This window comes from Glycine max, chromosome 2, assembly GCF_000004515.6.
Source record: "Glycine max cultivar Williams 82 chromosome 2, Glycine_max_v4.0, whole genome shotgun sequence".
NCBI lineage: Eukaryota > Viridiplantae > Streptophyta > Magnoliopsida > Fabales > Fabaceae > Glycine > Glycine max.
Genome location: NC_016089.4, coordinates 14,013,048 through 14,038,964, shown reverse-complemented (window position 1 = coordinate 14,038,964; position 25,917 = coordinate 14,013,048). Strand labels below are relative to the sequence as shown.

The 25,917-nt window shown below is 30.2% G+C and overlaps 2 protein-coding genes across 4 annotated transcripts; one reads left to right on the top strand and one right to left on the bottom strand.

Annotated features, from left to right (window-relative positions):
* The first annotated feature begins 14,482 nt into the window (after positions 1-14,482).
* On the top strand, positions 14,483-18,558 carry BZIP1 (bZIP transcription factor 1). Of its 2 annotated transcripts, none has more exons than NM_001251761.2 (5): positions 14,483-14,700; positions 15,810-17,071; positions 17,911-17,982; positions 18,083-18,112; positions 18,210-18,558. In NM_001251761.2, exons 2-5 carry the CDS (start codon positions 15,929-15,931, stop codon positions 18,282-18,284), a joined length of 1,320 nt encoding a protein of 439 aa, NP_001238690.2. In that variant the 5' UTR covers positions 14,483-14,700; positions 15,810-15,928; the 3' UTR covers positions 18,285-18,558. The 2 variants fall into 2 exon arrangements, with proteins under 2 accessions (NP_001238690.2, XP_025979754.1); XM_026123969.2 differs by lacking the exon at positions 14,483-14,700 and adding an exon at positions 14,748-15,022 and having other exon boundaries at positions 18,210-18,514.
* A 3,048-nt stretch (positions 18,559-21,606) lies between these two features.
* Positions 21,607-25,655, bottom strand: LOC100792287 (protein DJ-1 homolog C). Of its 2 annotated transcripts, none has more exons than XM_006574943.4 (6): positions 25,459-25,655; positions 24,381-24,494; positions 23,468-23,548; positions 23,159-23,359; positions 22,465-22,602; positions 21,607-22,375 (listed from the first exon to the last, which is right to left on the bottom strand). In XM_006574943.4, exons 1-6 carry the CDS (start codon positions 25,633-25,635, stop codon positions 22,157-22,159), a joined length of 930 nt encoding a protein of 309 aa, XP_006575006.2. In that variant the 5' UTR covers positions 25,636-25,655; the 3' UTR covers positions 21,607-22,156. The 2 variants fall into 2 exon arrangements, with proteins under 2 accessions (XP_006575006.2, XP_003518835.1); XM_003518787.4 differs by having other exon boundaries at positions 21,611-22,375; positions 24,381-24,535; positions 25,459-25,653.
* Positions 25,656-25,917: the final 262 nt, after the last annotated feature.

Here is a 25,917-nt window from a genome sequence, read left to right as displayed (position 1 = left end):
GACACCAAAGGATATGGTGCCTCCTTCCCTGAACATAAGATAACCTTCTTCTTCTTTCTTCTGGCCAACTCACTCTTTGTCTTCATCTTTTCCTCTTTTTTTCATTTTTTTTCTTCTTTCTCTTTTTCCTCCTCATCATTTATTTCTTTCTCCCTCATATGATCTTCTTCTTTTTTTTTCTTCTTCGGCCACTAACTCCTGCTCATCACTATTCCTCCCTTCATCTTGTACTATGGTTTCCCTTTTGCTTCTAGTCATGACAGCCTTGCATTTTTCTTTGGGATTTTTTTCAATATTGGCCCCAAAACCTCCAGAAGAATTTTCAGCTATCTGCTTGGCTAGCTATCCTACTTGAATCTCCAGGTTCTTTATAGCAGATTCTGTGCTCTTGTGATTGGACATTGAAACTTACATGAATTGAGCTAAAGTATCCTCCAGCTTAGTGGTCCTTTCATAAAGGCTAGGCCTTTGATTTTGAGGCCTATTGGATGGTCCTCCTTGTTCTTTGTTGAATTGGTTTCCAGGATGAGACCTTCACTGCCCTTGATTCTGATTAAAATGGGCACCTTGCTAGTAACCTGCAAATCCACCTATATTAAACCCTGGTCTGGGCTGATTTCCCATATAATTCACCTCCTTTGCAGTAGCATCAAAGGGTATACAGCAGCTAGACTCATGTGCTCCTCCACATATGCTACAACCTCCAACCTGCAGAATTGCTGAATGTGAAGGTTGAGTCGCTTGCAATTGGGTTGGCAACTTACTAAGTGTCTCCATCAATGATTCTAGCTGCTTAGCTAGCAGCTTGTTCTATGCCAATAGTGCATCTTGTGAAGAAAGCTCTAGCAGGCTTCTCTTTGTAAGTACATGAGTTCGATCATGCAAAATAGCATGATCACTAGCAACCATATTTTCAATAAGTTCCATTGCTTCTTCAGGAGTCTTCAATTTAATTTTTCCTCCAGCAGAAGTATCCAATAACTGCATAAACTGCAGTCTCAAACCATTTATAAAAATATTCAACTGAATCGGCTCGGAGAATCCATGAGTTGGTGTTTTCCGCAGCAAGCTACGGAATCTCTCAAGCACTTCACTCAGGGATTCATCTGGAAATTGATAGAATGAGGAGATAGCTGCCTTGCTTTCAGCTGTTTTAGACTTAGCGAAATATTTCTTCAAAAACTTCTCTACAACTTCTTCCCAAGTCTTCAAATTGTTTCCTTTGAAAGAATGCAGCCACCTCATGGCTTCTCCAGCCAAGGAAAATAAGAACAAACTAAGTCTCATTGCGTCCTCCGGCACACCTGCAATTTTCACAGTATTACATATTTCTATATAAGTAGCAAGGTGTGCGTAAGGGTCTTCATTTGGCAAACAATGAAACAAATTTCCTTGAATCAGCTGAATCAAGGAATGAGGATATGTAATGTTGTGAGCTTGAACTTCCGGCCACGCGATGCTTGTGAAGAATTGTGGCACGGTAGAGCTAGAATAATCTTCAAGAGTCACCCTTCTGATAACTGTTAAATATGAGCTATTTTGATAGTAAAAATATATTGAAAATATCTTTAAAATTATTTATTTAGCAGTTATCTTTGTCTTAAATATTAAGATTTGATATTTTTCTTATTTATGTCTTGCAGATAGGAAAATGAGAGATTAAAGGAGAAAAAGATCTAGAAAATATCCAAAATATCAAGAAGATATGATTACATGCAAAACAAATCCAAAAAATATCAAAAATATAAAAAAAGGAAGATTTTTAGCATCAAGCCCAAGTCCACTACAACAACTATAAAAAGAGAGTCAAGCCAAGCAGAAAAGAACAACACACAACAACCCCTCTCCTAGGGGTTTCATTTACTCCTTCTCTTTCTTTCACCCTTTTCTCATTGTAAAGCCCTCAATGGCCATGAGTGGTTAAGCCTCTAGCTAGGGTTTGACAGGCCTAAAAGCCAAGCAATGTATGATGTACTCATTATTTATCAATGCAAATGTGTTTTCTATTCTATTATCTTTTCTGCTTTTATCTTGCATTATTCATCTTTATATTCTGTCAGAGGTTAGACGCTCGGGAGAGGGTAACTTCTAAATAAGATTTAAAAAAGGTATGCATGCATTGGTTTTAGGGGTTAGACACTCGGAAGAGGGTAACTTCTAATAGAACAAAAAGAAAGGATTTCATAAGAAAGTCATTGCTAGAATAGAATGATTATTTTATGCCCATGCATTCTTGCAAACATCTAGAATTCATACTTCATGCATTTTATTTGTTGAGTCTTTGCAAAGGAATTTGGAAGATAGATAAATAAAATAGGCTTATCATCGTGAGGAATCAGGGGCAAGTAATTGAACAGATGTGGGTAGAACAGAGTCACCTAAATTGATAAAGAAAAATCATAAACTCATACATCCTAGGCAAACAAGGCAGGCCAGGTCCCAACCTTATCATATTCTGATTTTATCTTCTATTTTTATCTTTTACTTTTCTTATCTTATTTTTTTATCTTCTATTTTCTCTTATCATATTTTAATTTAAATATTTTATCTTCTATATTTATCTTTAAATCTTTTATCCTTTCTTTTAAATCTTTATCTTATCTACTATATTTTCTTATCTTTATTTTAAATTCTTTATCTATTGCTTTTAGATTGGGTTTGCATTAATCTAAGTACAAACAAAGTTCCTATGGATTCGACACTCGGACTTCCGAGTACTTTACTACTTGTGACAAATTTGGTACACTTGCCAATGAGTTAACACCTTCGTGGTTGATCTTCAGCCATGATATGAGCTTCAGATGCACTTACTTTAGATTCTCTTAACTTTGGAAATGCTGAAGATGATTCAGATGATTGAACTTCCTCCGAACTTGGTTGTGTTGTCCTTTCCTACAAAATTTTCCTCCTTGTCTCTGTGTTGTTTCTCCTGCAAGTGGCTTCTATCTCCAAATCTAATGGGACTAAATTCCCTGCTGAAGAGTTACCTCACATACAAGAAGTACTAAACAGAGCAGCAGTTAACCAATTCAAGAGAAACTTAAATCCTAACTAACTATTCACAAAATCAATCAAAGAATAAAGAATAAATATCTACAAACTGAACTATACTATCTAAGTGGAAAGAAATTCCCCGGCAACGACGCCAAAAACTTGTTCTGCACGGTCTTTCTGCGATGTTATTCGGCAAATGCACCGAGTCGCGCAAGTAATATAAAACGGTAAGAACAGAGTATCGTATCCACAGGAAACTTGTTTCACTCAGAAAATGTATGTTCAATGAGCAAACATTTATACACAACCAAAAGTGAAGTAAATATCAAGTTGGGTTTTTGTGTGGAAATCTAGTTAATTATAAACTAAATATCTATGGTTTGAAAAGTAAAAACAGTCAAGTAAAAAGCGTTGGATTGTTCTACTGAATCTACCTTAATGTTGCTATATATTTTTCTCTATTTAATGTTATCTTAGTGTTCTTATGCTGAGAAATTACCCAAACCAAGATCCCTCGAGTGAATGGGTCTAACTCTATTTAAACCTCGTCCTTGATCCCTCAACAAACTCAGCCTAAAAGAGTTGTATTAAGTCTACAACATAATATTGACTAGATCGCTGCACTCCATTCCTAGACATATAGTTTTCTAGCCTACTCTATCTAGTTCTAAAGCTTTAAAGCACTTTCCAATACTAAAAATCCTAACTATACACACAAATGGGTGATCAAGCCACTAACATGTAAAAATAAGCATGGATAGAAGCAATGAACACTTAAAAACAACATTAAATAGATAGTGATAGAATATTACATCAAAGGTTCAGCAGAACTTCTCAACCAAGAGGTTTAGCTTTTCATTACAAGTAATGAGCTTTCAATACAAAGGAGAACAGATTTTGAGGGAAGAAAATGACTAAGAATGGTTGAGGATGTCTCCTTCAACCTCTAGAACCCTAAATCTCACTCCTCTAACCTAAACTCTCTTGGTGGCTTCATTTCTGTCACTCTAGTTTCTCCCTTGACTCTGTTTTTTGACTCTTCCCTCTTTAGTTTTCGCCAACTTCAGTGTTTCAAAGGCTCATTGACGTTTCAGATTTTGAAGGCTCGTTAAGTGAGAGTAAATGAATTTTGGCTTAGCGAGTTGGGCGTGCTGAGCGTGAGAAGAGACAAACAACTCGCTGGGCGAGCTTGCAGTGCGCTGGGCGAGCACATCTCTGACCGATCCTCTTCTAGGATTTCCCAGCACATTAAGCGAGCTGCATTCTTCGCTTAGCGGATGTCACTCGCTAAGCGCATATATCTCACTTAGCGAGACACCAACTGCTTGAACCTTCTCTTCTTTTAGCCTAAAATTGTAGTGGTTTCAACAATAATTCTCAAAATGGAAGTATCTACTATATAAAATCAAACTAAACATGAAAATATGTACACTTCCTACAAAAAGAATCATAAATTAGGAGAAAGAAACTAATTTTATGTAACTATTCAATACAAAAATTAATTGTAAATAACGACTAATACTAATAAAAAAATATTTTTAAATTTATAAATTACATTATAATTAATATTCATGATAAATTAACTCGTCTTGACCTCTCATAAACTTAATTTTCACTCTTAATTTTTTTTGGAAGAAAAAATAGTGGATTATATGATTTCGTTTTGGTGAATGGATGGGCTAAAGAACACTCCAGACCCAATATCAATTAAGCACTAATTGGGAGCCGAAAACAAATACATCCTCCATAAAGGAGTTTAGAGCAAAAGATGGAACATAATTAAACATAATACAATCGTTGCTAACGGATAAATCAAACTTAGCAAAACAATCAGGATAAAAAAAAAGCTAATTTTTTTTGTCTCAAATGTAAGAACTTTATCTTGCTATTATTTCTAAAATATCATCTATTTAGTTAAGGTACTTTTTTTTTTTAATTTCTAATATCAAGTTCATAAATGATAAATTGAAAAAAATAATAATTGAAATTGATATAATTAAATATGATTAATTAATTTTTTTTAATTAGCATGAATTTGTTTATTTTTGTATATTTAAGACCGAAATGAGTATTCTTATGCAATTAGATTGGAAATAAAAAATATTTTTAAATTTATAATTTATAAAATATATTGTAATTAATATCCATAATAAATTAACTCATCTTGAACAGGTGATTCATAAACTCATTTTCCACTTATTTTAAAAAACTGGGTTCTATGTTACTTCGTTCGTTCTTTTTTATCCGTCTTAAGGTTTTTACGTAGATAAAAAATCCAATAAATATTTTTTTTTTTACCTTATTGTACTTCACAACAAATACATATGTGTAAATTAACTTAAAATTACGTAACGACATAATTAATAAAAGAGTAATTAATGTTATTCAAATTTTGAAAATGACAGATAAATATAAATAATTTATTTGAAAAAAATTTGATGATTAAAAAGAAATGGAAAGAGTAATTATTAATGCTTATTATTATGCAATTAATATTGGTAATAAAAAAATTTAAAACTTACTAGTTTTTATAAAAGATATTCAAATGAAATTTTAATCTAATCATTATCATATTTTTAATTAATATTTTTATTTATCAGTTTTTAATATTAATTAAGGTTCGAGAAAGTGTATAGGAATAAAAATTTAGGTACCCAAATACCCAATTAAGAAAGACTTGAGTATTAAAGTTACTTACTGTCCACGCAAATATGAGAATAAGTACCGAAATTTTGTTAAAATGCAGTATATATATATAAAAAAAAAACCTTATCTAAACCGTTAACATTCTTTCCTGGATCTTGATGAGTGATGATATATATACTAGTTGTTTAAAACAAAAATCTATATTAGACGTGCTTATCTAAATCCTGTTGAAAGGCTTGACAAGTGACATCTAGGTTAGATATATTCATTCGATTTCCATGTTCTAATCTTAAAAAAGTAAGATAACACTCAGATTAAAAAATATGGAAAATGCTTATTGTTACGAAAAGTTACGCAAGAAATCACATACGAATTATAATTACTACCGTGATTTGTGTTTCACTTATCTTTTTACTTTTTTATTCTATTACTTTTATCCAATCAAACTTAAACATGTGCCTTTCGTACCTATTCGTGTGAATTTTTTTGGTACCAATTAGCAGTGCTAAAAATGGCGCCACTTCTAAATATGATGTCTATTATTATTCTTATTATTATTCTCATCTATGGTAAGTAAGTAAAATAAAGTATTCCATATATGTATATTATTATATTGTTTAGATTTATTATTCTCACAATAAATTATTCCTAGAAGAGTAGCAGTACTAATTCTCTCTGTACCGCATATAAAATATCTGAAGGCTAATAAAGAAGAAAATGTCATGTATATGATTCATTCTTTTTTTTTTTGTTACAATTTTTTTTTCTTGAGTATTTTTTCCATGCAATTTAAAGCTTTTTTTTTCATTTTAATCATTTTAAAATATGTGTTTTATTTTTATTTCTTAAAATTCTCTAGATAACGTTTTGAACAATTAAAAAAATGATCTGAACAGTAAAAATATTATCTAAAATATTTTAAGGACAAAAAAATAAAATAAACACATTTTTAAAAATAATTATAAAAATAAAAAAATATTAAATTACAGAAATTAAAAATATATTTAAATAAAAAAAAGTAAAATGAGTCTAAAAATTTCATGATGGTCAGATTAGATTACTCACCAATAATATTTTCTCATAAACTAAAAAAACAAACCGACATTTTCATGAGAGATTAATTTTTGTTGGCTTATAATATGTTTAGAACGAATTATGTAACATGGATCCCATATTCTCTTAACGTCTAATACTCTCATTACAAAGAAATAAGTATTTGTGACTGATTAATCACGTAAAAGAATTAGAAGCAAACAGGCATCGTAAATGTTTGATTCAACGTTCAGGGTCATAGTATCTAACAATGAAAAGCATATATTGTGATGATATCTTAGTGATATGATGATGCTGAGACATAAATGGAGTTGAGGGTAGCTGTCTAGCTGAATTCGATCCTTGTGCGTATATTGTGTCAGCGCATTTTGGATGGTTCTGTGGCAGCTTTGGAAAGAGTCGGATTAAAAGTGTTTTGTCCCCACTAACACCAGCAACCCCATCACCAACCTACTCTCTTTATTCCTCATCTCCAGAGCACTACCTCTTCCACCACCCCCCACCATAAGTCTCCTCCTTTATCTTGCTTTAATAATACTTTTTTTGTCCTTATTTTCAAATACCATCCTTAAGTCTTTCTTCAATTAAAACAAAAATATACGCAAAAGCAAACTCAGGCAGCTAGTGTTCAACATTCCATATTCGTATCTTGTAATTTTCTGGACACGAGAACCGAGAAGACCATTCCACCTGGATGCTTATGACTGGACAGACATATATTCCTCTCCAAATACAAATAGGAAAAATATAAATAATTCATTTAATTGATGATGTAGTGTGATAAAAAAATATTAAAAAAATTATTAATTGAGTGTTTTAAACTTTTGATTGTTACCCATATAAGCACTCTACAAATAGTGATATTTAAAGTAAAATGTTCAACATCAATTATTTATATTGGTGTCCTTTAGGGTCAAATAAATTTTAATTTTCTTTTTTCAAATCAAATTGGTGAATTTTCAGGAGTAATTCATCATGTACTATTATTAATAGTCATAGATTAATCTAGGATGTACAATTTTATTGTATCTTTTTTCCATCAAAACTTGTCTCTCTTTTTCCTTCTCCCCTACTTACTCTCCCTCTATCTGCATGGTGGTCATCCCCCCTTTAATTAGCATCGTTGTGTGTCTTGCCTTTGTTGTGAAACACGATCGTGATGTCTATATCATTGCTGTGAAAGTCACTAACTTATTTATTTAACAAAATTTGCATTTAATTTAACCTTTTCATCTTTCAAACTCTCTAAAATTCATTCATTTGAAAGATTCCATCTTCGATGACTTCAACCCATAAATTGGATTATTATTTTGATGACTAGCTCCAGAAGAGTTGAGTTATCTAGCCTTTATACAATAATGATTATTGTAAAGTCTTCCTAAATTTCTTAAATCATTCTGTTAAAAGGATTTATTGTAATGGGTGTCTTGAATGATCATACTTGTTCTTTATTTTAATTATAATAAGTAAATAGAATTAGTATTAATTACATAAAATCAATACAATAGTAAGTAATATGAACTAAATCCCTAATTACTATCTAATAGTAAATAAGAAAATAAGATGTAATATGATACTTTCCTTCAAGCTAGAGCATATATATGATACATGTGATATATATGAACCAAGTTTTTTACAAATATGGTAAACTTAAGAGAAACGAAACGAGTAAACGATGGCTCAACGAAAAGAAAAGAGAGATCATGCCCTGGGGTAGAGGTAAAGAAGAGCAGTGGGAGGCTTGCTGCGGTGTGGTGATTGTGAAATGCAAGCCCTAGAGGGGTAGTGGGAGTGCGGGAAGAATGGTTGGAAAATGCTGCCCAAGGCAAAAGAGGAAATGACAAACCAGGTCACTGGAGTTCAAAATTTTGGAAACCTAACACAGAATAGTGGCTAGACTGGTCATGTGGGATGATACTGCTATGATACAATGTTCAAAGGTTTACTCTATTGTTTGTCTTGGATGGTCCCATTTAATATTCAAATAGAATCAATATTGATTAAATATCATCAATCTAATAACAAGAAATATGAATCAACTCTTTAATTGTTATCTGATAATAAATAAGAGAATAAAATATAATCTGACATATTTTAATCGCAGAACTATTTTTTAATTAAAATTAATTTTCTGGCTTTTAGAAGCTGGCTCCAAAGAAGTCATGATTGATACCCATGCCTAATCCAATCTATTATTCATCTGAATCATATTCTCTATATTGACAAAATATAGCAATTGCACCAAGTATTTTCTTGAATACGTTCTCCTACCAAGCATTAACGGGGATTTTATTGTATCTAATCCAATTGATTTTGAAAGCTACAATATCAACACGGGTCCATGGAGCTACAGATTCGAACCATCTTTTTAACCAATCTTTACCCTCCCCTAACAACAAACTCACCAAATTAAATCTTCTTCTTGATGATCAACAGATCGAAAGCAACACCATATTATCTCCTATTTAAGTAGCTCTCAACGTGATGAATCCTTCCATCTAAAAGGTCTTGTGCAATGAAAAATTCTTCTGAGAGTCATGCAACCATTCCATATCCTACTCCTCCCCTTTTATTCATGTTTCTCACCATGTATCATTTCTCTGATTGGTATTATTATTTACATCCATTCTTCCCCCAATTTTCTCCTCTCTTTTTCTTTTTGTTCTTTCTCTTTTCTCCCTTCCCTTACATTTCCTTAGTTATATTACTAATGCACACGTAATTTGGAAAGTTCATTTTCTTTTTCTCTTGCAAAATTACTCTATATGGGTAAAAATTTGGTCTCTTGATTACACTATTCACCGGTTGCCCACGAGTCCACGTACTATTACCAAGTTTAAACAATTTAGATAAGATATTGACGAATTATTATTGCGAGTATAATTAACATAAATGTGTACGACAAAATTCTAAAAGTAATTATCTTGTAGAAAACGAAGTCGTGTAATTTTTTTTTATAAGTCCTATATAATAAGTTATCGCATAAGCAACCCTAAATATCATACATATAATAATTTATACTGAATAATTTCTGTGCCTTAACAAGTTTCTGTCTGGGAGCTCTCTGATATGATATGTGAAGCAATCCCACCAATCACCATGCAACAACAATAGTCATACTGCCTTCACACCACGTGAAGAAAAATCCCACGAATCTGCAGGCCTTAGTTTATTTTTTCATCTTTTTTCACTTTTTCGTACTCTGACAAATTACATGTCTAGCTTTGCTATTTTAGCCAGTTGATCTTTTCGCACGTTCGCATATTCTCGATCATATATTTATGGGCAGCACATGACCATTAAAAAAATCCGTACAAATACATTGTGATAATTTTGAAAATGAACTGAAATCATTTAAGCAAAATTCCATGCTCGAACTTGTTATGGCTAGGAAAAATAATAATTGAGAGATGAAATCCCAATAAAAATAGTTAGTCAATTTTTTTTTACTGAAATTAATCAAATTTTATCCGTGAAGTTAAAAGATATTTTTCACTTATAATATAATACGATAATAAAAGAAAATCTCAATTAGTAATGTCTAAGTCTTTCTTTTTCTTCTTAAGTTGGATATTTTTCGGTAGGAAGTCAATGGTTAATTCTTTGAGATATAATCACATATTTAAAAAAATAAGATTATTTATCAATCATATCATACATGACTAATAATCATGTTTAAGTCTATTATATATGTTTGTATTGCTTTATTTTGTATTTAAAATAATTTGATTTTTTTATCCAAAATAAAATAATTTAAAATAAAATTTATTACTAATTTGTAGTGAAAAAATTCATAAAAGTCAAACAAAACTAAACATTATTAAATTAATTGCTTTGATGTCTCTTAAAAAAAGACCTTACCAAAAAAAAAAATCATTGCTTTGATGATATACAGTTTGCAACACAACCAGCAATAATTGTATTAGTTCAGTCTTGGGTGGCCTTTAGTGGTAAGTTTAAAAAAAAAAAATTAAAAACAACAACTTCCTGTTTAAAAAAAAAACTAGTTTTTATAGTTTTTAAAATATAGTTTTATTTTTTCTTTTAATTTAAAAATAAACTTATTTTGAAACTTTCATATCTAATTTGAATTAACTTTAAGAGTATATTTATATGATGATGACAAATAATAATGATAATACCGATAGTAGGTAAAATAATGATAATGGTGGTGATGCTGACAGTGTTGATGTCAATTATAATAATGATAGTGATGATGATGAGTGTAATCATTGTGTTAATAAAGAGATGTTTATTATGCAACTTGATTCAATTTTAAAAAAATCATTTAAATTAAACGTAAAATAATAATATAGTTCGATTTAATTTAAATATAACATCAAAACATATTAACATATTTTAAGTTTACAATTGAAGAATTTTTTGAGATGTTGATAATGAATTTTGCCTTTTATTTAGCAACATATTTAATGTACTCAACTAATGATCGATTATAGCAAACTTCATTAGTCTAGATCATTTGCCGTTTTTGAGCAACAAAATAATTACACCTTAAGTTTACCTTAAGTTAATTACAACTGTACCATGGGATACCTTCAATGAAAAAATAATAATAATTACATACAAATGATGTTTATTCTTAAGAAAAACATTTAAATTTTTATTTGGTCTATGAAAAAGAAAAGGAAAATTAAGGGACAGAAAAACTCGATACCATTTTGATTTTGCTTAGAGGGACATAACACAAAAGACTTCAACTTTAAAAGTTACGGAGTTATCCGTCAATAATTATTTATTTTTTCACCCATAATATTAGTGTAGAATATTTATTAATTTTTTTAATTAATAATTAATTTCTGTAAAAAAAATTAATTAATTATCTTTCATCCAATTTTTTTTTTCATTTACGATGCTCAAACCACAAACCTTACATAAGAAAATCAAATCTAATTTTACACCCAGCAATAAATTGTTAGTAAATTCAATAATTTTCTTAAAATAACTTCTTTTTTGTGAATGCATTGGGGAGCTAGTAAGAGCCTTGATCCCCTTCAATCCAAAACTTAATTATCGGGGTATGAATATATTTGTTGAACTTTTGCTTAATAATTTTAGATATTTCAAAATTTACCTATGTTAATGAATAAATTATTTCAAATATATATATATATATATAAAATATGCTCAAGATAAAAATTCTTATTAATATAGTGACTTGACTGATAACTAAATTAAATGTAAAGTTATTTAAACGATCGATGCATGTGTATAGACAAAACAAAACGATTAGATTCAAATATTCACATCTAATCATCTACCTTACCCCGTACCAAGGCAGCACAGAAGGGTTCCAAAAACTTTTTTATCATTGAAACAGGTAAAGATAATGTTAAAAACAGCGACGAAAATCGAAATCATATCCCAAGATAAGAAAAAGGCTAAACGTATAATTTAAGCAATGACGGAACTTTATTTTTTTATTAATTTTTATTAGAAATTTTGATTAAATATCTTTAATAAAATCTCTTATTTTAATTATCTTTTTTTCATCCAAGACTCGAATATAATAAAATCTTATTCAAGATAATCGAATTTAATATCACTCAAATAATAATAAATTTACTTGTAAGGCTTTGGGAGTATTTGTCCTCATTAACTTTTAAAGTTGCTAAATATGATTCATATACATAACAGTAAAATGTAGTAAAAAAATTAATTTATAATATAAGTATCATTCTCATAAAATTATTTTTAGTCTCATTAATTATTTTTACTTTGTTAATTAGATATTTTCGATGTTTTTTTAAGTGCATTGCTAAATATAACCCATATGTTTAATTATAAAATATATTCGCATGATTTAAAATTTAATAAAATCAATTTATAATAAGAGTATTGTCTCAAAAAAATTTAGACTCATTAATTTTTCTTTCTCAAACATTCTCAGTATTTTCTCTTTTTACTCTTTTGGATGTGCATCTTTACAATTAATTAGTAAACAAAATTATGTCCATCATTTCAAATTACTTTTATTTTATTTTTATCTATATACTTTAAATTTTTAACTGTTTATCCCTTTTAATTTACTCTCTTTAATATCTATCTTTAAATTGAATTTTAAATAATTTTCTTAAAAGTATATTATTAATTAAAAACAACCTTATAAAAAAATTTAATTATTCATAATAAATCGAAAATATGATCTATATAGTTATTATTACATGTATTTATAATATTATTTATATTAGAAATTATTTAATTATTATTTACATTTTAATTATATAGAAAAATTATCATATATATAATATACGAACTAAAACACTAATTTCCGTATACAAACATTTTATATATATATATATATATATATATATATATATATATATGAAACGAATTAAGAATACATAAAAAGGTTAACCATGAGGGGACTAAATTGATTTTTTTAAAGAATGAGACTAAATTAATAACATTTACACATATATGAACTGTACCATCTAGGTTAGGGATCATTACTAACCCAATCTATTGGATTCAGGTTTTATTTGATCATGCTTATCCGACCCGCATAGAGTCATTGCTATATCTTATCCTACCTAACAACACCTCTATAATATTGGGGGAAGAAATTTATGTATGATTCTTATAACTAACCTTGAACCTTCTTAAATATATAACGTTTGCATAATCAAAAAGTGTGAAACTTAAAATAAATTTTAAGAAAAATATTTTACTTTAAATGCGAGAATAATATATTGGTCTTTTTAAAAATACATGTGGCTTTTTTTTTTCCTATTAAATGTGGTCTTTTTGTTTTATAAAACCTAAAAATAAATATGTTTTGTTGGTGAACCTAAAGCTTAAACTTTAATGGCTTTAATTTTGGATTGGTCCTAGAGAGAATACATTTTAAATACTCTCTCTGCCTACATCTTTCGAATCCTAGAGAAAGTCTACATTGGAGAGAAATTTGCTTAAATAATTTTTTACGTAGAGGAACCAAATTGAAAATTTGCAGCAAGACTAAATTATAAGTTTAATTTAAAAATAAAAGAAAATGAGACAAAATGAGATATGTCATGGGATGAGAAGGATATATAAGATTGTTCTATTGGTTGGAAAGGGAAAGTTTAAGGGTATGAAAAATTTGAATCAAAGTTGGTGTAGAGGTACCAAATTCATGCCAATTTTTAAAATTTTAATCTCAAATACACTAAAGATAAAAATAACCAAACACTACCTAAAGATTTGTTTGGTTTAAAGGAATAAAATAAAAGTATGAAAACTAATTGAGATAAAAAAGATAAAATATTTAAATTAAAGTAGAATATAAAAATATATGTCTCATCAATTTTTGAAACTTTCATTTCAAATGTATGAAAGTGTAATTAAATCAAACATTATTTAAGATGATGTTCATTTGTGTAGAAATAGAATAAAAATAAAGAAAAATATACACTAAATAATAATAGATTTGTGATTTACACCTTTACATTTTTTTAATTAAAAAAATTATTTTAATTCACTTTTTTTTATTTCTTTTCTCACTACATAATGAACTTAAGAGAGAAAGGTTGTGGGTGAAAATCTTTTCAGCATGTTTTAATAAAATTAATAAATTAATATTTACGGGTAAAAAAAAATCCAAAAGCATGATGATCACAAATGTAAAATGTTGTCGGAAAGCAGCATCAAGTGCTGTGGATCCTCCCACATTTCGTAGTCCAATTGGGCAAACGTCACATCAAGGATTCAACTCACTCACTATTGGTCCACGTTCCGTGATTACTGTGGTTCCATTTTCGTTTTTCTAAAAAAAAAAGAAAATATTTTTCACACAAAACTCCAATAATACGATTGCCCCGATCTCCGAGGGCTCTCCTTAAATCCCGACCCGTGTCGAAGCGGCACAACACAAGACACTTGTCGACTCCACCACACTCCCCAATCTCAAGATCGCTGCGACACGACACTCCAACGTTGTTGCTCAGTGAAAGAACGCAATTTTTTTTTTAGAGAAATAGGCCCAAACAAAAACACTACTAACCCAAGGTAATTTTAATGTTAATTTCCCCTTTCATTCTCACCGCCATTGTTTTTCCTCTTCTTATCCATATCTGTGCCCCCAGGATGTTTTTATTAATTTCCATTCCTTTTCTGTCGAATTTGGTTGGCTCACTCTATTTTTTTTTTTTTTTATATAAGGGTCTCTCTTCTGCCAACTAATTTTAATTTATTTGTGACCTTTTCGGTTTTAATTTGTGTTTGGGGTTTTGGGTTTCGGTTTTTCCGATCGCCGCAAGGCTCTATGGCGTGGAGAATCTGAACACTGGAGGATTGAATTACGCGCAGTAGCTATTATAGTTTGTTTCGGGTGAGTGAGTTGTGTGTGGAACAAGGGAGTTTCTATAATTGGATGTGAAATTAGTGTAATAGTGACAATTATTTTTATTAAGATAAGATAAAAAGAAAGCCAGGGTGGGGATGGTGACGCGTCTCGGAGATTTTTGTGATTTTTTTCGCCGAAAAAAGAAAGTTGGGTTCTGTTAAACTCGTAAAAGGGTGTTGGTATCTCGGAGAAATTGGTTAACTTTTTTCAGTTAGAAGCTTGTGTAATTTTATGTTCCATCTACATCATCAGATTTTAGGTTAATTTTAATTTAATTTAATTTAACTAACTAGTACAATTTTTTCACCTAGTACAAAAGACCAGAATAACAGACATCTGGGTTGAGGTTTAGATCTGACTTGTCTCTACAAAGTTAGTTATTGTAGGTTTCACCGTTCTCGCAGTTTGGATTTTTGCAGTTTAACATGAAATTTGATCACTCAGAAGTTAACAACCTTCTAACTGAATGTTTTATTTCTTCTTGTGGGGTTAGAATTGCAAGTTTTTTTTTTGTCTTTAACCCCTAGTTCATCAGGGAAAATAATTTTAACTAATCTGAAATTCGATAAAGAGATAAGTAAAATTTGATTAAGAATTATTTTTAATTAAGGTGATACTTGAAAGATTTAACCTTAATTTCAATATATTAATCACTTATATCCTTGATAATAGATTTGTAGTTTTTAACTAATTAATAATTAATACTAATTATCTGCTTTAGTACCTTGATTAATGAATTGCTTTTGTTGTCCCAATATTTTTATATGGTTAGATCTGAATCCAAGGAAACCATTGAAAGTACCACATGATCTACTTAGGCATGAGTGCTACGTAAGACAAAGTTTGCTTAAGTAAGCTTCTAAAAGTATCGTTGGAAAGTGGGGTCAAAAGATGAACTTCAGGAACTTTGGTGTTGGAGATAACCACCCCACTTGGGATGCCATGCATGGGAAGACACCAGCAAATAATAATGTTACTAGCACTACTCTGCTGAGACAGCCCTCAACAATATACTCATTGACATTTGATGAGTTTCAGAGCACCATGGGTGGGATTGGGAAGGATTTCGGGTCCATGAACATGGATGAACTCTTGAAGAACATATGGACAGCTGAAGAGACTCAAGCCATGGTGTTTTCAGCCGTTGCCGCCGCAGGAGGAGTAGAAGGCCATAACAACAACAGCAACAACAACCCTATTAATTGTAGTGGTTTGCAAAGACAAGGCTCTTTGACATTGCCAAGGACTCTTAGTCAGAAAACAGTTGAGGAGGTTTGGAGGGACTTGATCAAAGAAAGTGGTGGTGAGGCCAACGATGGTGGAAGTGGTGGCAATGGTGGCTCATCAAATCCTCAAATGCAAGCAACATTGGGAGAAATGACATTGGAGGAGTTTTTGGTGAGAGCTGGTGTTGTGAGAGAAGATGTTCCTCAACAACAACAAAATGGAAAACCAAACGACAATGGATGGTTTGGTGACTTTCCTAGACCAAACAATAACAACACTAGCCTACTTCTTGGGTTTCAACAACCAAATAGAAGTAATGGGAATGGGAATTTGGGTGAGAACACTAACTTAGTTTCAAAACAACAACCTCCTCCTTTATCATTAAACTCAAACCACTCTCAAAGACAAGCACAACACCAACACCAACACCAACAACATCCACCACCACTTTTTCCAAAGCCAGCAAATGTAACTTTTGCTGGTGCTCCTACGCATTTGTTGAACAATGCTCATCAACATGCTAGCCCTGGCAGAAGGGGAGGGTTGATTGGAGTTGCTGCTGAGCATTCAATGAATGTTGGAATGGTTGGTTTAGCCACAGCTAATGTCACAGCTTCTCCCTCAAGTAAAATATCACCAGATGTAATTACAAGGAGTAATAATAATGTTGATAACTCTCCAATATCACCACATTATGTAATCAACAGGGGAAGGAAATTCAGTGCCATAGAGAAAGTGGTTGAGAGGAGACAAAGGAGAATGATTAAAAATAGAGAATCAGCAGCGAGATCAAGGGCTCGTAAGCAGGTTAGCCATCTTACAATTAGTCATTTTAATGCACCAGTTAGTTCCACTGTTTTATTAACATAAAAAGTATTAACACATGTGACATTGTAAACAACTTTCTTTGTCTTTTACTTATTTTCGTATCTTAAAAATACATTCCAAAATTAGAGAGACAACTTGTGTTCAAAGTTCAAACAAACATTTTCCTTAATGGGTTTTTGCGTAGAGTTAAGAACATGTACTTTATGTCATAGTTTTATTATTTGATGAAATTTATGTATGTTTCATTTTGAAGAAAAAAAAGCCTATTTTGTTGTTTAGTGTAACTTATGAAATTCACCTAATAATAACAATTAAAAGATATATAAAAAGTAGTATCTTATTAACGTTCTTTATTATGAAGAAGAAATAAAAATAACTTGTCTGTTTTGTTTCTGACTTTTACAAAATGTGATTTTATTCTTAACATTTTTACAGAAAAAACAAACAAAATGTTTGTTGTTTCTAACTAGTCATCATGCTTTCTTGTCAAGAGCAGTGTTAGCAGTTAACACTTCTAATTTACCTTGTAGATTCTGCTAAAAAGCTTTGGTCCACTCTGTTTTTAGTGGGATTCATATAAAAAGTCAACAGAACAATTGATAAAGATCATTTATTATCACTCTTCATTACTAATTGGGCATAACCAGATTATAATATCAAAAAGTAGTATCCATTAACTGAAGAATTCATAAAAAGAGAGAAGTAAAATACATTAGATAGTTTTTTTCCCATGTTATATGATGACCTTTTTGTTGCCTTTCTTATCAAATGATTTATTGCACTTGTAACTATTAAATTTTGTCTCTCTTGAATGGCAGGCCTACACTTTCGAACTAGAAGCTGAAGTTGCAAAACTTAAGGAATTAAACAGAGAATTACAAAGAAAACAGGTATGTTGTCAACTTGTCATTGTGCACCATGTCCTCATCACTATCAGTAATTTGTTAACTGAGGTGTTGACTTTCTCTGTCTAAATTTGGTTTGATGCAGGAAGAAATCATGGAAATGAAGAAAAATAAGGTATAATAATATCTTGTGTTCTCTATAAGCTATGAATACACTTTATTTACACAGTAGTTGAAAGCCTAATACACTTTCTTATTCTTTATTTTGGTAGGATTTGGACCCTGCATGCAGACCAAGGATAAGTAAAATACAATGCTTGAGAAGGACACTTACTGGACCATGGTAGATTATGTGAATGTGAGTCATTGTTTCAAAGTGACATCTATACGAAGGAAGCCGTTGTTATGTCATAAGGACTGGAGTATATATGTATGTGAGCCGTGAGGTAATTGCAGTCCAAAATTAGATAGGGTGGTAGCTATTGTTAGTTTTATTATGTATAGGAACTAGGAGTGTTGAGTTGTACATTAAAGTTGTATCTTTGGATAATAAATTATTATATATGCTTGAATGTTATTTTCTTTTGTGTTGCAGGATGATAAGGTAACACAAGCTTATTGAACTGTCTCTAACTTTTTTTTTTAGTCCAATTTAAGTTTTAGTTATACCATTTCTTTCTTGTATTTATGAAAGGAGTGAAATTTCCATGTGTTTTCCACATGTCAAAACATAGCTAACAGGACTTTGATTTAAAAGTTTGACCCTTTTCTCACAACAAACAGGTTCGATTGTAGGAGTTTCTTGTTAGTAGACGATGTGTATTCTTTATTTTAAGTTTTTCATAGAGGTTGATGGTTTATCCTAAATTTAAAATAGAGATTCATCTATGCCTAAACTTTTGTATATCAATAATAATATTTTGTTCACAGTCTTGTTATTATAATCTGGATTTTCATATCATCTCAATTATAATTTCAATTGGGAAGAAAGTAGGAGTATTCATGGATCGGTTCTGATTGGTTATGGATGAAAGTCGAATCTAAATCAATTATTTTTATATAGGTTGAGTTCAGATTTTGTGTGTGTATGGTTTCTGTTAGCATGTGTTCCAATGCACGTTCAATCCAACCCATGTGCCTAGGGTCATTGAGATGAACATTCATTTGAAGTATTGGAACAGAAAACTAAACACACCTTTCCTCGAGTTTTTGGCACCAAATCTCGATTCAGATTATTTAAAAGTAAGACAAGATATACCCTATTTTTCATTGTGAATCTCTCTCTATATATTAATTTCATCTTAAACAAATTTTGGCATGAATATACAAATAAATAAAAATATCTAACAATCATAATTTTAATTTCAGTTAAGTATAAAAGTAAGTCAAAATACTTTTGAATATGTATTTAAGCTAAAGACTGAAACTGAAACATTTGTGAGCTTGGACAGAATTGAATTCAAACTAAAAATATAAGATTCATATAGAATTCAAGTCAAACTTCTAGCTAAATTGATTCTTATAAAGTAAAATCCAACTAAACTAAGTTCCACTTGGCTCAATTTATTTACATCTCTACTTGAAATTCATTTCTTTTTCAAATTTAATAAGCTCAAATATGAATAATTATGAGAAATTGCAGAGTTAAACAAAAATCAAACTCAAAATCTAAGCTAAAATGCGAAAAGTTCCTCTCTATTTCCTTTTTCTCCGTTCTATATTATTAAGCTTTTGAGAAATAAATGTTACTATCAATAAAAATATGCATCATTTCTATTTTGTTTAATTTCCCAAATCTTATGAAATGAAGGGAATGGAGAAAAAAAAAATCAATTCCCAAGCTAAAATAAAAAAAGTTAAAATAGCCCGTACTAATATTTCAATGTCGTGCAATAGTCAAAAGGACAAAAAGGAAAAATATCTTCCTCTGGTAAAAAGCGTCTACTTTTCTCGTGTACGTGTTTTGAAATTTGGGTTTAGACGTCAAATCGAAGCAAAATCTTTATCTTATCTTATCCTTAATCTTAATAAGTCATAAGTAAAAGTAACATAGTCTCTGATGTGTCAAGGATAACTCTTTCATACCCTTACAATAAAAATAAAAATAAATTTATAACTCTTTCCGCTGAAAGTAACAGTGTTTTCCTAATATTTGTGAGAAAATATCTTTTGTATCGGCATTGTAAAGTAATTTACTAATTTTACACTCTCATCGCAGTATAATAAATTTATAATTTTTTATAATAATCATTTAATAATTTTTAATTAGTTAATAATATAAAATATTTTAAACTAGTTGTTAAACTCTATTTATATATTTACTATTTGAATTTTCCTCTTGTAAAGTAAGTTAAGATAAGAAAATTAATGTTAATTGTTAAAAATATTATTAATATGAGTAATAATAAATATTCATTTTTTTAATTATATGAATAGAATAAATTTGATCCTAACATTTTATGGAGTAAGGCGAAACAATAAATAAAGATTCAAATATGTAATTATTCTAATATATAAATAAACATTATAATAATATATTATATTACATATAAAATATTTTTTCCACTCATAAATAACACAAATACCAAATATTACATGTTAATAGAAGTTTATTTTTTTGGTAGAAAATGAATTTTTTGTTACTTTTAATGTTTGGATAAATTGAAATTTAAGAATTAATAGAGTTTTAGAGAAGTTGATAAGATCAAGTTGAAGCATTAGTTTAAAAAAATCAAAATCTGCTCATATTAAAAAATAAAATAGAATAAATCTATCACCTATCATTGTTGGGGTACTAGTGGTCGAGGCTTTGGTGGTCTTATTAAGGATCTCTTATGTTCCTCTTAGAGATTCAAGGAGGGAGTGAAAAAGTTTAATGCTTCACTTTTTTTTTTTATTAACAATTTTAGTACTTTTAATAAGTAACATAATTAATTGATAACATAATAATCACGTTAGCAGTTTAGTCACTTGTCATATCATTAAAGAGATTGACGATATAATTACATTTAATTTTTTTTCACAAATTGTATTTTCAATCTCATCAACTAATCTAAACGAATGAAGCATTAAAAAAATTTCTAAAAAAATTACAAATAATTACTCTATTAGACTCATTAATGGCATGACAAGTCAATAAACTATCAACATATCAACATGACCGTTACATCATCTGAAATAACAAGAGGGGAAAATGTTAACAAAGAAAAAACATAGATACCAAAAATACTAAAAAACTTGTTTAGGAATTAAGGAATTAAAAGAAAGATATTAAATTCTTTTTATTTTATTTTGATTTGGTTAACAATATTTTAAGATATAATATAAAATTAATAGTACTATGCACAATATAAAAAATAATTTAAACAAGAAAATCTAGTTAAAATAATTCTACAAATAAAAATTATAATAGTTTAAAATTAATTAAAAACAAAATAATAATTATCCCAAAATATATTTTATCAATAAATTAATTTAAAATTTATATAAAAAATATCATATAAACATTCCCAAGATCATGATTATTAGAAATCAATTTTTCCAATAATCATGATTTTCATATATAAAAAAACTTCTCCTGTACTAAACATGCTTAGTGAAAATCTTGGTGAGATGTAAGAACTGAAGGTAATCTTCAGTTAAAGCAAATAAATATTTTTAGGTGTTAACATGTAGATTCGTTGTACTACATCTTGATTGACAAAAGTAAAATAATTATTACCAAAGTAAAGATATGACTAAACCACGTTTCCCTACAAAAATTCAACATGGTTGTTTTTTGCGATACAAGATGATATCTGGCTAATTAAATTATTACAATGCGTTTAGAGCACTTTTCTTACATCCTGAGAGAAGTTTGAATTCTATATTAGAAAGTTCAATCTATCGTTAACTAGAGTCTACAGTGTGTTTAACTATTCCATATAAATGATGAAAGCCATCAAGTTCTCATCTCAGTCAATAGCAATGGCATTCCCAGGTCAACATCCCCTCCAGAAATCAAACTCAGAAGATTGATTGCTACCATCCATGTGTGTGAAATGAATGCCAAAAGGGGACATGAATCGATACCAAGCTAATCAAACATTGGCTCAGGATTCTGACAACATGGCTGTGTACAGGTTGCTCTAAGATTTGCCCACAAAAACTGCAACTTATCCATCTTTCTGAGGTGATTGAGGGCAAAATAATTCTTAGTGATCAATTACCAAAAACAAGGCTACATGCACTCCTTAGGATACTCAAAAACAAGGCCTTCTGCTACACTTCTTGCTCTTCCATTACCAAATAGCTTACTCACAATGGCCAATGCAAAATCCGTTACAGTGGCAAGTACCTCACTAGTGATCAATTTGCCATCAATATCTACTTTAGCACCATTTATTTCTTCGTCTTTAAGCTTGACTAAGACGGAGGGATGAGCTGTGGTCCTCTTGTCCTGTTAGAGCAAGAAATTTCTCATTTCAGAGAGGCTTTCCTTAAGAATTGGAACAGGAAGCAGAAAGATAACAGAAGGGCGTCAAATACCTTTAGTAAGCCCTGTTTTTGTAGAATGGCAAGTGAAGAGTAGACTGCCCCATATATTCTTTTAGCTGAATTTTGTTCTTTAAGAAGCTTCTTCAGAATTCTAGATTTGCTTAGTCTTTGAGCACCAGCAGTTCCCCCCTAAAAGTTCGTGGAAATCTCAGCAACAACAAATAATACGCGGGACAAAAACAAGAATTGTATGATTATCATAAACTATTTATATCGTGTCAATTAGAACTGCAATGAAAAATCCTACAATTTGAAGGAACCCCAAGAGAGATGTTAACAATAGCACAAGATATGATTGGTAAAGTTTAAAAATAGGGATTGATTTGATTTTGAAATTCACTCAAGTTTGGTTGGATTTGAGTGGCCTTTATTTAATTTTAGTTGAGTGCTTATATTGATAATTTTACCTTTATTTGTAAACCCACTTTACCTATTCTTATCAAGGATAAGAAAGTGAGTGTTAAAACAAAATGAATTCCATTCAATTTTAAGGTGTTCCAACCATAAAAAATGATTTACTAGGTAATTCAAATCCTATTTTCTACAATGGGTTATAAACATGAGAATCAATTTCCACATCAAATCAAATTTGAATGATTCAAAACACAACAATTTATACTTGTAAAGTCTGCTATAGCACCATGAAAAAATGCAGCAACTTATTTATTTTGAGAATTTATCTTACTGGAAGAATAATCAGATCATATGGTGACTCTTGAGCATCACCAATTAATATATCAGCAACAATTTTGGTTCCTTGAGAAGCCAAAACTTCAAGAGATTTTTCAACTGAAGCAACTATGACCTTAGCTTTTGCTCGCCTAAGAATATCTACCACAGTCACTACTTCAATCTCTTCAGAGCCATGTACAATTGGTACAAGGACCTGGACATCATATTGTATGAGTTCATGTGTAAAGATCATTGATGCAGAAGGATAGGCAGCTGAAATCTTCCCAAATTATACAAATTTGATGGTAAGTTAGTAACTTACACTAGGGGTGTGGTGGCCTACAGACCATTCAACTTTATTGAACTCCTTCTTAGCTGCATTATCATCATCCGTTCTCATCAACTATTATAAAAAAGAAAGAGTACTTGATCAGATCAGGCACATAACTTAACTGATAAGGCAATATACATCAAAAATCAGAAAGAACAATGAAGATATTGATTTTTATAAATGTAATCAAACTAAAGAATCCAAATTTTAAAACATATATTTCATGCACACTCATCATTCTGCATTTTTTTCCTGCTCTTATCTCTTCCTCTCTGTTAATCTTTTTTTATTATTATTTTAAACTTTTCCACCCCCAGGTAAATGTATTACAGGTTTAGTAAATGTGTTAAAACGGGATTGAACATAACATATGGGTTTTGTTTTTTGATGCATTATAAAAATATAATAGAATTAGTGGTACATTTTGGCTCCACTAAAATAGTTGGAACTTGGAACCAAAAAGAACAAAACATAATAGTATTTTGCGCTCTAGCTGCACGCCAAATACTACCTTGGTTAAAAACTTAAAATTCCCCAGTTCAACTAGATCAGTATCTAATAGCAGTTAAATATTTGACTGTTGAACCTGCTAAAAGTTTGCTACTGGTGTATCATAGGGCTTACAATTTTAACGCATGAATATTTGGCAATACAGAACAACTGAATCCTATTATAATGCTCTCTTCAAGTGATTACTAAATTTGTATTACCCTTTAATTTTAATTTTTGATTGCTATGCATACTAATTCAATATCAGCTACCATTACTTTTCAGCATTGTATCAGCCAGTAAAGAAAGAAAAAGAAAAGAAACCACTGCATACAAGCACATAATTTGATTACATAGAAAAAGGGAAACAATCTATTCCTTTCCGGCAAGAAAGTTACTAATCAAAACAGTTTACCATCAATTCTGCAACCTCCTTGGCAACAGACTCCCCAAATAGCTGCTCAGCCAAGGACAAAGCAAACTGGTAACTAGTTCCAGGCCCCCGGCTGGTTGTGAGTCCTCTGGAAACCTGAAGATTTGATTTAATGGCCCAAAATCTTGGCAAGTTATCTTGCATGACAAACTAGAGCATATTAGCCTTATCCAAATATAAACAAAAAAACAACAAAATATAACTCTAGCCTAAATTACAGTCTGTAACTGCAGTTACAGCAGTAAAATTACTATTTTAAAAAAATACACAGATAGTATAAAGGTTTTTTCAATAATGTACAAAAATATTTACTTTAAAAGTCAGATCTAAGATGATTTCTAATTTGTTAACGGTATAAAAATCTTTACACTATGTATGAAAATTAAATTCTTTTTTAAGCAAATAAACAATACATAATGAATGTCATTTAATCACAAATCATCATATATGATAAGTTCGTTGACTTCTATAATAGAATAATATATGTTTTAAGGTTTTTTAAAGTTTTATGCAATCACAAACCGTTATCTATGGTAAGTTTATCAACTTTTATAATGATAAGTCATATTAACAATGGTTTAGTATTAATTAAGGCGGGATTCAGCATTTTTAAACCACAGAACGTTCGGTTTCCATTTTCATTGCAGGTGTAATCAACCCACTTTAAGTAGAGACTACAAAGTAATCAATTAGTGCATGCCTATTAAACTTTTTATAATAACTTCTTTAGAATCATAACAAAGACGATTTCTGACTAGTTCACAATGTAAAAACTTTTAGATGATAGTGCATGCCAATTAAACTCTTTATATTTCCACAACTAATTGTGTGCTTAGAAACCCGTGGAAAAGCAAGAAATTGCGTTCGGGATGCAGAAACTATAACTATTAACTTCTTAAAATCACATAAAAAAAAACATAGAAAACCACATCTGAAACATGGAACCAAACACGCTGTGCAACAAGAATTTTGATAGGCACCACCCAACAGTTACCCCAACTGCAATACAAAATAATTGTAACAAATATTAATTCTATAAAACCCAAGTTAATCAAAGCACCTTCTTTTTCTTCAAAAGCCCCCATGGCAAAAGGCTGACAGCAGGAGCAGCACAAATAGCACCGTAGAGACTATTTTCCTCAGCTTGTCTGCACGTGATTTTTCGCAGCACATCGCAATCCCGTAGTCTTGCAGAGCCAGGCATTCCTCCCTGTCGCTTAAAGTTAATACTATGCATTTTGTTTATGATGTAGGTGTAAATAATGACATCAACATCTTAAATCAATTGATTTAATTTGTTTAATGACGTTTTGGAAGGACAAGCTCTAAGAGTACAATGTATAGTGAACGAAATCCAATATATTGTGGATATTATATAGCATAGTAAATATATCATGAGATGAATTAGGTTTTTCAATACTATCTCAATGTTGTTAGGAGATAAATGAAAATTATTCACCCGATGACAAGAATCAACTAAAAATGATGTCAATTAGATTTTTGAAGTGTTTCAATCTCG

Coding starts and splice junctions, on each gene's coding strand:
- LOC100792287 (XM_006574943.4), bottom strand. CDS start 25,635: ATGCATAGTATTAACTTTAAGCGACAGGGAGGAATGCCTGGCTCTGCA. Junction 23,549..24,380: donor AGGAGGTTGCAGAATTGATG/GTAAACTGTTTT, acceptor TTTTTATAATAG/TTGATGAGAACGGATGATGA. Junction 23,360..23,467: donor TAGGCCACCACACCCCTAGT/GTAAGTTACTAA, acceptor TATGATGTCCAG/GTCCTTGTACCAATTGTACA.
- BZIP1 (NM_001251761.2), top strand. CDS start 15,929: ATGAACTTCAGGAACTTTGGTGTTGGAGATAACCACCCCACTTGGGAT. Junction 17,072..17,910: donor GATCAAGGGCTCGTAAGCAG/GTTAGCCATCTT, acceptor CTTGAATGGCAG/GCCTACACTTTCGAACTAGA. Junction 17,983..18,082: donor GAGAATTACAAAGAAAACAG/GTATGTTGTCAA, acceptor GGTTTGATGCAG/GAAGAAATCATGGAAATGAA.